General features: G+C 39.1%; 3 protein-coding genes across 6 annotated transcripts; 1 reads left to right on the top strand and 2 right to left on the bottom strand.

Moving 5' to 3' along the window:
* Positions 1-216: 216 nt before the first annotated feature.
* parp16 (poly (ADP-ribose) polymerase family, member 16) lies at positions 217-10,413 on the top strand. 4 transcript variants are annotated; one of them, XM_077007258.1, is made up of 7 exons: positions 217-444; positions 1,680-1,875; positions 2,144-2,281; positions 3,075-3,281; positions 4,691-4,862; positions 5,090-5,234; positions 5,581-10,413. In XM_077007258.1, exons 2-7 carry the CDS (start codon positions 1,687-1,689, stop codon positions 5,714-5,716), a joined length of 987 nt encoding a protein of 328 aa, XP_076863373.1. In that variant the 5' UTR covers positions 217-444; positions 1,680-1,686; the 3' UTR covers positions 5,717-10,413. The 4 variants fall into 4 exon arrangements, with proteins under 4 accessions (XP_076863373.1, XP_076863374.1, XP_076863372.1 ...); XM_077007259.1 differs by lacking the exon at positions 217-444 and adding an exon at positions 455-562; XM_077007257.1 differs by lacking the exon at positions 217-444 and adding an exon at positions 621-882.
* On the bottom strand, positions 7,873-9,372 carry LOC143513961 (serine protease HTRA1B). The gene is made up of 4 exons (XM_077004642.1): positions 9,072-9,372; positions 8,370-8,457; positions 8,057-8,252; positions 7,873-7,932 (listed from the first exon to the last, which is right to left on the bottom strand). Exons 1-4 carry the CDS (start codon positions 9,370-9,372, stop codon positions 7,873-7,875), a joined length of 645 nt encoding a protein of 214 aa, XP_076860757.1.
* A 477-nt stretch (positions 10,414-10,890) lies between the features above and the next one.
* eif3ja (eukaryotic translation initiation factor 3, subunit Ja) lies at positions 10,891-14,275 on the bottom strand. The gene is made up of 8 exons (XM_077007262.1): positions 14,194-14,275; positions 13,972-14,060; positions 13,489-13,543; positions 13,299-13,396; positions 12,175-12,289; positions 11,909-12,073; positions 11,740-11,813; positions 10,891-11,417 (listed from the first exon to the last, which is right to left on the bottom strand). Exons 1-8 carry the CDS (start codon positions 14,213-14,215, stop codon positions 11,286-11,288), a joined length of 750 nt encoding a protein of 249 aa, XP_076863377.1. The 5' UTR covers positions 14,216-14,275; the 3' UTR covers positions 10,891-11,285.
* Positions 14,276-14,623: the final 348 nt, after the last annotated feature.

Here is a 14,623-nt window from a genome sequence, read left to right as displayed (position 1 = left end):
ATAGTAAAAGACCGTGAAAGAGGAAGATTAGGAGCCAGCACGTATATCAGTGTTGTGTCTTCCAGTAGCCCAAGACGCAAGTCAACCAAATGTGCATTTAAACAGCCATGTTTTCCTAAATACCGAGTTAGATAACAAGTAACTGCAATATCAGCAGAGTGCATAATTTCCCCTAGGTTAATAATAATAAAAAATAATACTATAAAGGCTCGACACATGTTAGGAGTAGTAGAAGTACATCTCAGCTGTTCACCCGGTCCTCTCAATCTTTTCCTGGTTTTACACCCGAGCTAAGAAGCGTGATAGCCCGCCACACACCTACAACACACGGCGAGGAAACCACGACTAATTCCCCACTGGAAGTTTAAACGCGTCTTTATTTTTCTTGCTCCTCGCTTCTCCTCGACGGTTTGCGGCTGTTTCCCCCCCACACGACCGTGTCAGGTGAATCCGACCGGCCTGCTTACCGACCCGGCCGCGTCTGCCGAGGCAGCCCGGCCGAGGGTAGCCCGACGTTGGGTCGACTCGACCGGCCACTTTTCAAGCCAGAGTTGTGCGAAACGTTCGTGTTTTTAACGACGTTTGTCGTGTTATAAATTTGACGTTGTGTGTTTTTTTACTTTCTCCTCACTCGTCCTGCTGGCCGGGACGACAGACCGCCGGTGACCACCGGGCTTGTTTGATGGTTAGCCGGACAGCTAGCAGGCTAGACTGCGAGGGGACGTTCAGTTGTTGGATTGTAGTTTAATCCTAATCTAGTTAATTAACCTTGTAAATGTGCCTTTTTTAAAAAGATTAACAGTTCTCAGATAGCCTAGGTTAGCTTTTCTCTGGAATGGCACGGTGCTTTGTGCTTATAAAACATCAAAAACACAATTCTAGGTAGATAACCTGCTAGCTGTGTGCATTTGATGTAAGACCAAGTCAAACGTTTATACTTATTCTGCGTTATCCAGTTTATGTTGGATATAGTGGACATTAACTAGACGTGTAACATTAGGTAACTCGCTTTAGCTCTTCGTAAGTTTGCATAGCTCGTATTGTAGCAAACTTAAATTTGATACTAACATATGGGGACAATTTAGTGTGTCGGTAAATTAGTTGACCAGATCACATATCAAGAGCACCAAAAACTTATAATTATTTCATATTCCACATTTAGGAATGACGATTTGAGTCTCCATTTACTTACGTTCTTGGTGGCAAAACAAACTTATCCCCTTATATATGTGGATATATTTCTGTGTATCTGAGACTTTTGAAGTTTAGATTCTATTTAAAAGATTGTCGGTTTAGACAAATACTTTCTTTCTGGTTTAAATCTAAACAGAAAAACCTGCCTTCAAAAAAAGAAAAAACAAAAACAATCAGCTGCTTTTTTGTCAATATATGTTTTCCCTTTATAGTAATTATGTATATAATTCTTTACCTGATTTTTTTGTACATTTCTTAATTGATTTATTATTTGATAATTAATTTGCATAATTGGGCCTCCCTACCAGAAATCCCTCTGGACACTTTCAAATTATCTTACAGAATATACCAGATAAGCATGCGTATATTTCCGCATCTAATAACTCATAAAGCAAGCACATAGTACGAGCTAATTGCATTCACGAGATATTTGAAGTGACTGGGAATGCCTATTTTATGGTAATCCTCGCCTGCTTGTGTTACAGTGCTGGAATGCAGCCTCCTCTACCGCCAGCCACAGTCAGAGAGCTGGTGCGCTCCTGTCTCCACCATGACCCTGTAGCAGCAGACTTACGCTGCAGCCTTTTTGTGGCTGCGCTACAGAACTACAAACGCGACTCTGTGCTGAGACCATTCCCATCTTTGTACTTAAGAGGAGAAATTAAGGATTTTGAAGAGTTGGTAAGAATATGCATGGTTTCCATTCATACTCTTTTGAATCATTGTTTGATGTGCAATTTTAACAATGTGGGAAAAATGATTATTTGACCATTTTTACTAAAGCACTCCTGATTTGTTATATAGCTAAGGATGTCATGTTAACTTGACATGTCTGGCTTTTTGGTTCCTCAAAGTAAGGTAAACGTCATAAAGTGTAATTTCCTATATCACATCACAACAATTCCCCAGCACAAGTCGCAAATGAAACATTCCCCTTTATGTCTTATAGCAGAAAGATGTTAGCTCCTTACCAAGCGTGAGAGACTTGGTGCGACTGGCATCAGGAGAAGCAGATCATCACCTGGCACTAATACACTGGGTGCTCTCAGCCAAGAGTTTTGCTGTGAAGACCGTCCAGAGAGAAGAGGTGCTTGTGAAGTTTGAATGAAATGTCTTTGGTGTAATTGGTGAAGAACTGGAGCAATAGAGCAATGATCCCGAGCGCTTAGACCTCTAGAGCAAAAAGTCTGTCCTTCAACAAACCTTATTAATGTTATACTGAAAGACCTTTGGTTTGAGGTGCTCCCAGTGAACCATATCAGGATATATAACCCAAGGGCACTTGATTATACTGATTAGTGCAGGCATAGAATGTACAGACAAATGGAGAAAGTAAATGTGAGTCTCCAACTCATGGACCAAATGAAACTGAAACTAAACGGAAATGTGCATGAATCAGAACTAAAGAAAGCCAACATCAAAGTAATATTAGTGACAAACATTGACACTGTCCAGGCAAAACACACCTTCATCGCAGTGATCCACGTTAAATAACCTTGACCTAATTTTTAAGGTCACATGGCTGTTAAATGTCTCCATAACTAATAAATCTTCATAACTAATAAAAGTGCAGACAAATGGCGTTAAATGTGGCCCTCATATTTCAGTCCAAGTAGGTCAGATGCGTAGTGTAAATAACAATGCGGCATTTTCATGCCCTTGACTGAAGTGTAAAAACTGCAATCCACGGTAGCTTGCCGATCTTGCTTAAAAGTTGGTTTACTTCAAACGCCTCGAAGATCTTGACAGTATACATTGCTTCTAGCTTGAGTGTTATCACCCACACTGCAGGTTGTAGCATATATCCTGAGTAATGCATATCAGCCTCAGGGTTCACCTTAATGCAATCTTCCGTCTCTTCTTTCTGCATTATATTTTAGTGGGCCAGACTCAGCCAACTGACACAAAATGCGGGGATCTCCACTCCTGTGCCCGACTTCCTTTTTGAGTTAGAATACTGTGAACAGATGAACTGCAAGTTTGAGAAGACAAGGGCAGGAAGAGACATTATCTATGCATTCCATGGTAGCCGTCTGGAGAACTTCCACTCCATCATTCACAATGGTTTACACTGCCATCTGAATAAGGTCAGTACCTGCCATGCCTGTGATCCTAATTTTTTCTCTGATGCTGAACAAAGAATAATTTTGTATTTCCTCATACCTAGGTTAATTTTGGGGTTTTGGATAAAATAGCATATTTCTTAAGACTTGTCACTGGTGAATGTGTTGAGGTGTGAGAAGACATTACAAAGCCTGAGTTATCAGACTGTTGGGATAATGTGTAATGATTCTCCTTTGATGTGTATATTTTTCACTTTACATGAGGATTATCTCACACACACACACACACAATTACGTGGCAGTGTATTGCTGCAGAATCATATTGGAGCCAATTAGATGCCTCCCTATTGCATGATATTGCATGATGGATACATATCTGCCTATATTTCTCAGCATTGAGGACAGCATTAATTCCGACCAATCAACCGCTTCCATTTGCTGAAATTCAGCCCCAAAAATACAAGGAATCTCCATCATGCTTCACACATTCCCTTCAGAAACTCATAATTGTACCACTCTCCAGCCCGTTGGCAAAGAAACTGCATTATGTTATAGCCAAATATTTAACATTTTGACTCCGCATTCTAGGACATCGGCTTCCATTTTTCTGCAGCCCAGTTCCGATGTTTTTGTGCATAGTTGAGTTGCTTGGTCTTGTTTCCATGTATCAAATATGCCATGTATGGCTTTTTAGCTGCAATTCTTCCATGAAGAACATTTTTTTGGCCAGTCTTCTCCAAACAGTACAGTCATCAGGACTGTAGATGGGTGTACCTGGATCCTGCAGGTTTCTGCCAGTTCTGACGTGATGACACTGATGAACATCTTCCCATTTTTAAGGGAAACAAGTATGATGTTCCTTTCATCTACTGCATTGTTTTCTTGGCAAACCACTACATCATTCGTTGGACTCCAGTGTTGCCCGTATATTTGTGCTTCTTTAAAAGAATGTGTACAGTACATATTGAAGCCCAAGTCTGCTTTGAAATATCTCCCTGGGAGAGATCTAGCTGATGCAGTATAATTACTTTGTGATTCGTTGCTGTGCTCAGTCTTTCTATGGTCTATGACCTGTGACATGAGACGTCTTTCACAGCATCACTTTGGTACCAGAGTTTGGCTGTTCTTCACCCAGTTTTAAGCCTCCTACTTAGAGTAAGTGTACCTAGAATATTTACTGCCGTTCTGAAGGCAAAGGGTGATCACACCATCAAATATTAATTTGTTTTACATATCTATTTTGTTCATTCCCTTTGCATTTTGTTAACTGACAGAAAAAAATACACTATTTTTGAAAGCATTCTTATTTTGGAAAAAATGTTGCACACATTCCTAAAATGTTTGCCCATTGTCCCAACAGTTGCATAATGCAGACTAGTATAATATAAGGTGCAGATAACTGATTAGTCATTTATGTGTTCTTTTCCTTCTAGACATCACTGTTTGGGGAAGGCACTTACCTCACCAGCGACCTTAGTATGGCAATTCTCTATAGTCCTCATGGAAATGGATGGCGTGAAAGTGTGCTTGGGCCTCTTCTAAGCTGCATTGCCCTGTGTGAGATCATTGATCACCCAGACGTGAAGTGTCAGGTGAAAAGGAAAGGTAATGGATCACAGATACAGGAAAAAATAGGATTCAATTATTCATTAGGATTGACGAAAAAAAAAATACGGTTTTTGCAACGAGAGCATCTTGAAGAGCAATGCTTTTAAATCCAACAAACATTTATTTTAATATTTTGCTTTGTTCTTTACAAATTACTCATGAGTCTGTTACATGATGATCCATTGTACTGTACATAATATATTGAAAATAAATTTTTTTTAAAGATTCCGAGTCCCTTGACCGCCAACGTTTGAGGGCCAGGAACAGCGAGGGAGGTGACGTACCTGAGAAATACTTTGTGGTCACTAATAATGAGCTGCTGAGGGTGAAGTACCTTCTGGTATACTCCCAGAAACGAAATAGAAGCAGGTGAGACAACAATTAAAAAATAAATCACTTCTTAAAAGAAATGTTTAATACACACAAAAGAACACCAGAATCTAGTAAGAATTTTACAAATGTACTAATAGTGCATTGAAAATGAAGCCTAAACCTAACTAATTTAAAGTTCACATTCAAGGTGAATATTGAATAAGTCAAACATGTACACATTGTTAGAAATGTACATGTCAAATAATTTTCAGCAATACTCCAAAATAAACGAAACGAAAATGTTTTAAACGAAAACACAGGGGCTTGAAGTAGTCTTGTGGGTTAGATGAATAATTGAAGTAATGACGTATTAATGAATTTTCCGGTTATTTCCTGATTTCAGACATGTTCAAGGGACTTCGTGGCTGGTCAGGCACCATTTTGCCATCATGATGGGCCTCTATCTTATGCTTCTCATATTTATTGGTGCCTTCAACTCGACTACATTTCAGTCATTTTGGTATAGAATGTTCCGGTGATCCACACTGCCGCTGTTTCATCTGTTATCAAAAGTGCCTTGTTTTTCGCTTCACAAAGACTGTCATTCTATCACTTGGTTTAATACTGATGATGAGGATAATCTCAGGAATCTCTGAACATTTTACTCCACCCCATAATATGTATTCATTATGCAGCAGGCAGTAGTCCTTAAATCACCTATTGGTAGCTTTTGATACATTTTATGAATTTATGTATGTAAAGTTTTCTTCTTTCTGAAAACGTATATCAGGAATGGGGATGAGGGTGCCTAGTACATGGGCTTCTGCAACACTGTGTCAATTAGTTCTACTTGGAATGTAGAATGATGGAAATATTATAGTAGCCGTACAACCAAATTATGAGGGACAAACTTGTGTCCTGTGTCTTCCTGCCTTTTCAGTAATGTTAATATACTTGGTTTTAGAATTTAATGGTGATGTTTGTAGACCATCACGATCACTCGACAATTTCAAGGGCAAATCTAGAATTTCTTTACTCAGAGTAGCAGTTTACATGTTATGTTAGACCTTTTTAAGGTTCTGTTTAAACCTTAGACATCTTATAATGATCAAGATTACTATAATGAACTTTAATGAAACTAAAGCATATTTTGTAAGCACATGCAAAGTGTTGGTAAATTCATTATCATTCATAAGTACCAAGTTATTAACCTTAAAATGTTTTGTATATTGTGACTTACTAACAGTTCATTTTGGGACTTGGCTGTGTGTGTGTGTGTGTGTGTGTGTGTGTGTGTGTGTGTGTGTGTGTGTGTGTGAGAATTTTCCTTTTTTCATTTAACAAATGCAAAATTATTTCTCATTTTCATTTACTATTTTAACCTTGAAAGTATGCATTATATGCATTATATTTCTGCAGGTAGACCTATAAAATAGTTTATACCCATATCACCAATTCAATAAATTCATATCCTCCTATTTTTCTGTTTAACAATTCCTATGCAAAACTAATAACTTCTTGGCTGCTGTTCTGTTTTATGGGACCATTTACCCTAAAGGATGTGTCTTTATCCACTTATCAGTAAAACAAAAACAGCACCAATATAAATAGTCACTGATAAAAGTGTATAGCAAGCTTTGATCTTTGATAATGCAGCCCCATTCATGCATGCTGTAAGTTTGCACTTATTGTTACAATGTTGTAGTTCTGTATCACATGTTTATACAAGAGAGCGAAGTTTCAAATCAGCAAATGTTCACCAAAAACTAGCATTTTGCATTTAGTGAAATCAAAAAAAGGCATTTTCAACTGTGCTGTAATACTTTATAAATAAGTAAATGCATACATAGAATTACGGTTAATATATCCAATAACAGTGAATGAAAGGTTTTTAATCACATAATTTTTGTTTGAATGGTACATTTAATTACATTCCATGTAGTAAATGTAAAGTTATTTTTTCCAGATGAAATATAGACCACTAAGACAAATTCTGATATTTGCCAACATGTGAAAATTGATTTGTACCTCATAAACTCATAAACATGTCAACGGAGTACAGATTTATTAGAATTAACCATTTCCTCTCTGAATGAATTGTGATATAAACCAGACATCAAAAGAAAAGTGAACAGACTATGCTATTGTAAGGCTAGCTTTTTTTCATAGAAGCATGTCTTATTGCGGGTCTATAAACCCACTGTTACTCAGTAACAAGCCACCCAGGGTAATAGAATGTCTCAGGTGGGGGGTCAGACTGTACCTCTGGGGGGTCAGTCTGTACCTACCCACTGCACTATCTGACCTTATCAGTCTCATCAAGCACTTACACATACAAGGAGGACAAGGATACTTTTGTCAGAGGATCAAAGGAGAAAACACTGTATCACTGGCAAATAATAACAGTCAAAATCCATTGACTGTAGAATGTGCCAAAAACAGATTTTCAAAACAAACAAGCAAACAAAAAAACCTTATATAAGTTATAAAAGACATTTCTTTCAGAGTATGGACATATCAGAACAAATCTATTAGGAATTTACAGAATCTATTCAAAGCATTAAAACAAAAACATTTTTAAATAATTAGTTAACAGGTTATAATCATTAATATCTCATGTATCAAAAATAGCTGCCTTACTGTGCTACATTATAAATGTGCATCACTTTGGGTTGATTCATGTGTAAATCCATGATTACTCTGCTTCATTTGGACAGGCAGGGGCCAGACACACAAAGTATCCTTCACTGTTGCTCTGCTGGACAAAACACAAAAAACCACTGTTGATCGACTAGATCAAATTGGCAAAATGAGAAATTAGCAATTTGTTGATTTGATGAGAAAAAGTGCAAGCATGTTGTTGTCCATGTAACTATCACCTGGAGATTTTGGTGGCAGACTGCAGGTTTCTGTGCCTCCAGGTGGTTGAGGACACACCTCCCAAAGCGATGCAGGCAGACGTGGTCTGTTTGGGCACAGGCCTGAGAACACGCCGGGCGTCTCAGAACCAAACAGCTGGAACAGGTGACGTGCTGACAGAAACCCCCACACTCACGGCTTTGCACGGACACGGATCTACAAGGCCAACCAGACAGAACATTTGGCGCGTGTTCTGCAAATGGTTAGTCATTTGAATATTTTTTGTCATTTGTGGAGACTAAAGTGTTAGTACATGGTTGTTATAATGGCTACCTTGCAGAGCAGATTTTATTGGGGTTTCCCTGGCAGAATTCCCAGGTGCAGTCTGGTCTACAAGTGTCTTTCTGGAGGACCTCAAGTACTGTATGGACACAAAACACATTACTGCTAAAAAAACTGTCATGTTACAAATCTCCAGGACAATCAAAACCAAGAATCACTATTGAACTAGTGAAAAGAATGTGCATCCTGAGATATTGGCCAAAATTAATTGACATGGGCACTATGCAGTGAAAAAAATTAAACTACATCCTTGTAATACCAGAATACTTTTTTTTTTTACCTATACTTTGTTTTTAATAGTTCCTTGAAAAGTCATTAAAGGAGCTTGCACCACATACATTTTCACATATCTTCACATTTTCTGCATAAATGCATATATAGAAGAGTGTAGTCTGCTGAAAGAGTGAGCTTGTATCTGTTCTATGGGAAGGGTCATGAATTTCATCACTGTAAATATGAGAGGTTTTTATGAGAGGTTTAGGATCAAAGGATTATGTGAATATTTTACCTCTTCACAGTTCACAAATGAAATTAACCCTTGTGATGACATTTAACAATCTGAGCATTAAGCCACACTGCAAAGATAAGAGTTTGCAAAATATAGCCAGTTGTGTTCTCTGGTAACCCCAGTACCAGGTCACACTCAGTGCACATCACAGTTGCAATACTCCAACGTACATACAGACTCGTTACCTGACTTGCAGATCCCTTGACGCTCTGCTTGTGGGTGGCTTTTGGTGGCATCCTGGTACATGCACACCAGTCCTTCATCACACTTTCCCAGGTAGTCCCACGCTCCACCACAGCTCTCCCCAGCCAGCCTGGCACACGACGGGCAGCAGCCACAGATGCCCGTCGTAACTCCGCCCTTACACTGCAGCCTCAGGGCACGGCGGGGGGAGCAGTGGATGCGCTCACAGGGTGGACAGTGTAAGGCTTGGAGGATCTGAGACTCAGGTCTGGGGCTCTCTGACCTGGCCAACTCCACGACCATGGACCCAACCACCATCAGAAATGGTAGCACACACAAACTCATCTTATGGCTTCACGCTGATAACATGAGATGGCTTCAAGCATTACCTCCTTTTATATTAAGGTCCTCACATTCAAGACCTTCACTTTACGATCACACACACACACACACAATCTTTCAGACTAACACTTACAAAACCTCCAACCCCCCTAACAGCCAATGGACGATGGAGTATTATAGTAAGTTCTCACTGTTAATTATCCTCCAAGTCTTATCTTTACAATCTCTGTGGTGTTTTTTGCTTTGAAAACCATTTCTTCCTTTTGAGCAATTTTAGATAAGTTGGATCGAAGTAAGAGTAGACCCTTTGTCATGTATGTCACATGACCAACAGAGAAGGGCAATTCAGGGAATGATCAAGATAATCACCCTCCTCTAACAAGGGCAAGATTAGGACATTGGCAGATTATCTGAGAAAAGTGTGCATGCACAAGTCACTACAGTTGTAATAAAAATCCATTTGCTCTAAACTTTAATAGATTTCTGGAAATCCAACACATTGTCCAGTTAACAGAGGTCTATATTTTATGTCCTGAAATGCTACTGTCTTAATATTATCCAAATGACACTTCAAATATTAATGGCCTAAAATGATGTTTACTGAAATACTGCATGCATACACACACATCAAATTGTATTGTTCCATTGTCAATAAACCATTGAAATTGAGCTCAATTACAGCAGACTGTTCAGACTGTTTGAGAATGCACTGTGAATTGAAGAGAAGACAAAGGTTTATTTTTTGAGGACTTTATTAAATTAGATCTTTATAAAACACTGCAGAATCCTATTATTTGCTTTGCTGACTTTAAATCTCCATAGAGCAAATTGTTATTTAAAAAAGGAAACTCCAGGTTCCACCTGAACAGATCTTAAAGAGACTTGGTCTATTGCAAAGCACTCAACTAATTTAAAATGTTCTTGTAACAAATTATTCCCATTTGCATGGTTAAGTCTCAGATGAGTGACTGCATAAACAAACATAATAAATTGCAAGTATAACATGATGTTGACAAAATCCGTTTTAGAAAACGTCAAGAGGAATATTTGAATATTTTGCAAAGTTGAAATGTACCTTACAGCATGTACTATTATAAATGTCCTGGAAAACAACACACAAGAATGCTGGTTTGATTATTCTTATGGAGTATAAAGTATTCCTTAACTTCTGTTTCTGCAGTTGGAAATACACTTTTATCACATCCGGTACACTACACTCAACAGTTTAGGTTTAATGCATCTATATAAACCAATACACCATCACTTAAGAATAGAAAATGTTAAATAATTGTGTACACAACTCCCAATAGCTATGTCACTGCTCTGAATGACAAGTCACTTCCATTATAGGCTGTCTTTCTCAGCAAAAGTGGTCATCAGTAACATCCAATTCTTGTTCTCGTCTCAAAGCGAGGACAACCTCCTTAGAAATACAGGCCCAAATGTAATAAAAATACATGACATATAGACATTTTTGGATATTTGCATAGAACGTCATATTTATTTCCAAGTTGTAGCAGTTTCAATGTGTAATACTGTCAATTCCTTAATAGAATATCTAGTGAAGCTGCTCACAGACATATGTCAGTTTTCATTTTTACTTTCTAGGAGAGACTTTTAGAAGAGGATCGTACCCTCTTTTATCAGTTTTCCCCAGGAAACATTGGAACAGCCTACAGTCGTTATGAACCAGCAAAAAAATACTGCTATCTTTCTGAGAATAAACCACTTAAGCTTAGGCTAGTGTGTGTTACATGGGATGACGTTCAGCTGTCTAGCATGGCTCTGGAAGTGGGTCTGGCTGTAGGAAGAGGTCATGCTGTAAAGTTGTATGTTTCAGCAAACAAGAAACACAATGGGTTTTTCAGCCAGGGTCACATAAAGTCCTCATAGTCTTGTACATAACCTCCATCAAATTCACCATAGTCAGCAAGATCGTCCTTCATCTTGGCTTTTAAACCACCTCCTGGTAAAACCCCTTTCTTTTTCTTCTTTCCTTTATTTTGCTGTCAGATCACAGAATAAATAAACAATGACAAGTAAAGCAATGACAAAGCTGTGCGAAAAAACACTGAGCTGTGGGCTGGCACGACACTACATTTCCAAACCCATTTACTCTTTGGAAAGATAATAGACGTCATAGGAATGTGCAACAACAGAGATAGAGGAATAATAGGAATTTAATCGTTCCAAGTAGGTTCAAAACACTACAGTCACTATGTAACTGGACGGTGACACATCTGTGGTTTTAGCTCTACTCTAGCACATTACATTTGAAATGAAATGACGGGAATGTTCAAAACAGATAGAAACGCATGATCAGCATACCTTTTCTTGCCTCTGTTTCTCACTGAGTAAAACTGTGAGCGAGTTGTTAATTTTCTTCAAGTCTTCAACTTCCACTGTGAGATAAACCACATGTAAGAACATCTCCACGCAGCACTAAGAGTGTGAATTAATCTACAGAGGTGATGAAACGTATGTGACAAATACTCACACGAAAGACACAGGTCTCTAAACAGTGACTCTAAAAAGCTGGAATAGTGTATTGACTTCTCATATGGAGTTATTTTATCTTTTAGTAACCGCTCAAATTCTGTGAAATCATCTTTGGAGGAAGGGCTCATGGCATCAATTCCTGTTACATTATTTGATACAATTCCTAGAGAAGATATACACACAAAAACATTAAAAGTACAATTAACAATATTGTCCAATTATAACCGACAGTTACACTTCTGAAGATATGTGAATAACACTCACCAAAAGCATCTTTTGCTAGTTCCAAATCTGAATCCTCCTGAAGTTTTTTCAGTCTAAGTTTTTCTGCTAACTCCTCCTCTGGAATGCACTCTGTGCTCTCTTCAGACTCCTCAAACTGACACAAAAATAGCAATTTTCAACTAACAGCAGAATTCTGGTGGTCCACATACATGCTTCATACTAAGACTACTATGTTGATTTCAGATGACAAGAATGAAAATAAAAGGTCCATTCTTTAAAAAATATTAATGCGAATTTTCATCCAGTACATCATAAAAATAATATTTGATCTGTCCTTCTGGCTAATGCAGCTTTATTCTTATATAAACATGGTAAATAAACATACCTTAAACCACAATTAAACTAATATATTTTATTAAAATGACAGACTTTTAAGGGCTCACTTGGTGCTCCCAGACACAAGAACAAACATTTAAAGCGAGGGGCATAAAACAAAACTGTAAATGTGCCATATTTTGATTTTACACCGCAATCGAAATTTGTCCTTCGCTTTTAACTCATCTGTGCAGTTAGAACACACACACACACACTAGTGATTACTAGGGGGCTGTGGATCACACGTGCCCAGAGCGGTGGGCAGCCCTAGCCCGGCGCCCGGGGAGCAGTTGGGGTTAGGTGCCTTGCTCAAGGGCACCTCAGTCATGGCCTCAGGTCTGGGAATCGAACCCACGACCCTCCGGTCACAAGACCAGTTCCCTACCACCAGGCCATGACTGCCCCGGGATAAACTGGGATACCTCTCTTGAATTAAATCTGCAAATTTATGAGGTGCAAAGAGAAATGCCTCAATAACTGTTTAAATAGCCTAAATGATGCAATAGCACCAATTACTTACATCTAGAACAGAAGCTGTTTTTCTAAGTTTTTCTTTCTTTTTTACCATGTTGATACCTTATGACGTACACTGACTACAACCACACCGATGTATGTTCACACCTTTTCTCTCATATTCACATCACCAACTGGCTGAGAATAAACCACTATTGGTACTGGCTTGAACACAAAGCCATGGTTGCTCCTTCCTGGTTTGACACAGTCAAGGAGCTGCCTGCACCTCTCAGTCCAGAATCACCAAGTATTTAACAGAACATTAATTTACTCACCTGCTTCCGAAGTTCTTCTTGCTTTTTCCTTTGTAAACTTTCCTTTTCTTTGATTTTATCACCAAGCTTTTTCTTTTCTGCAGGCTTTGCCACTGTGACTGAGAAATAAATAAAAAAATAATGTCTGAGCCACACCTGACAGGTAACACCAGCATCAACAGCACTACTTCAAACGGGCCTCGTAATCCACCTGCTTTCTCTTCTGTCACCTTTTCCTCTTCCTCTTCTTCATCATCCCAATTATCCTAGATAGGGAAAAAAAAACACAATCATCTCTACAGGAAATTCAGCATGTTCAGGAAAGGAACTATAGCTAGCCATCAATGAGTATTATTAACAATATTAGCTAACTTTTAGAAAACATGTCATTAAAATAAAAAGGTACATTTGTGACCACAGTTTGAAGTAGTTAGTAGAGTTTACCACTGTCACTAAAGTTACAACATCACACAACCTACAGATGCCTGCCTGGCTGGCTAGCATGTCGGCTAAAGGGCAGCTAGCTGCTTGGCTCACCAACACCGACTATGTGGTGTTAAGAGCCGCTCCAGCAGGTGTGAGTTAGTGCACAACAGCGAGGGGAGAGTAGATAAAACTAGTGCAGGAGTGTGAGGGAGGTCGCCAGCTGGCCACACAGGCACCATGCTAGGCTAGGCTAGGCTAGGCTACCAACTTTCACGTCCTCGTCCTCATCCTCGCCTTCCCACTTGTCGTGCACCGCCGCCTTCTTCACGGGCTCCTCGGGCTCGAAGCTGTCGGCGTCTTGCACATGAAACACGGGTTTGAGTTAAACCACCGAGAGTAACGCCGCCACAGCGTGCACACACACTTCGATGTGTGTGTGTGTGTCCATCGGGAGTGTGAATAAAGAGAGGCGAATAAAAACATCACTCACCCCAAGAATCGGCGTCCGCCATTTTGCAAGGAGCGCTGGACTAGAATGAAGCGCGCGTCACTCAATAGCGCAACTTCCTCTGGCGAGCGCGCCGGTTACTTCAAAATAAAAGTTGGTAACAATATTTAGCGTAGAAATTATTTCATATGAGAAGTGGGGGTTTTGTCTCTTAAATATTTTACAGAGGTGTCAATTCCAGGTTCAGAAAGTAAAAGTCCTCACCAGGATTTTGCTCAGGCTTCCTGGATTGTGTTGATTCCACTAATTTTTACCTGGATTGCACTAATTAGAAAATCTAGCAAGCTTGAGCAAAATCCTGGTGAGGACCTTTACTTTCTGAACCTGGAATTGACACCTCTGAATATTTAAAGTATGAAAATATGTAGGCCTATCTGTGTGCGTGTTGTTGTGACTACATATTGCTTATGGC

Source organism: Brachyhypopomus gauderio, chromosome 5 (genome assembly GCF_052324685.1).
Source record: "Brachyhypopomus gauderio isolate BG-103 chromosome 5, BGAUD_0.2, whole genome shotgun sequence".
NCBI classification, from domain to species: domain Eukaryota; kingdom Metazoa; phylum Chordata; class Actinopteri; order Gymnotiformes; family Hypopomidae; genus Brachyhypopomus; species Brachyhypopomus gauderio.
This window is presented reverse-complemented; position numbering and strand designations above follow the sequence as displayed.

Excerpts from the sequence above, each read along its gene's own strand:
- parp16 (XM_077007257.1), top strand. The coding sequence starts at position 836 with ATGGCACGGTGCTTTGTGCTTATAAAACATCAAAAACACAATTCTAG. Across the intron at positions 2,282-3,074 it reads AGACCGTCCAGAGAGAAGAG|TGGGCCAGACTCAGCCAACT; the intron begins GTGCTTGTGAAG and ends ATTATATTTTAG. Across the intron at positions 3,282-4,690 it reads TACACTGCCATCTGAATAAG|ACATCACTGTTTGGGGAAGG; the intron begins GTCAGTACCTGC and ends TTTTCCTTCTAG.
- LOC143513961 (XM_077004642.1), bottom strand. The coding sequence starts at position 9,372 with ATGGTCGTGGAGTTGGCCAGGTCAGAGAGCCCCAGACCTGAGTCTCAG. Across the intron at positions 8,253-8,369 it reads AATAAAATCTGCTCTGCAAG|ATCCGTGTCCGTGCAAAGCC; the intron begins GTAGCCATTATA and ends TTGGCCTTGTAG. Across the intron at positions 7,933-8,056 it reads TCTGCCACCAAAATCTCCAG|AGCAACAGTGAAGGATACTT; the intron begins GTGATAGTTACA and ends TTTGTCCAGCAG.
- eif3ja (XM_077007262.1), bottom strand. The coding sequence starts at position 14,215 with ATGGCGGACGCCGATTCTTGGG. Across the intron at positions 13,397-13,488 it reads GGTGACAGAAGAGAAAGCAG|TCACAGTGGCAAAGCCTGCA; the intron begins GTGGATTACGAG and ends TTTATTTCTCAG. Across the intron at positions 11,814-11,908 it reads TAGAGACCTGTGTCTTTCGT|TGGAAGTTGAAGACTTGAAG; the intron begins GTGAGTATTTGT and ends TTTATCTCACAG.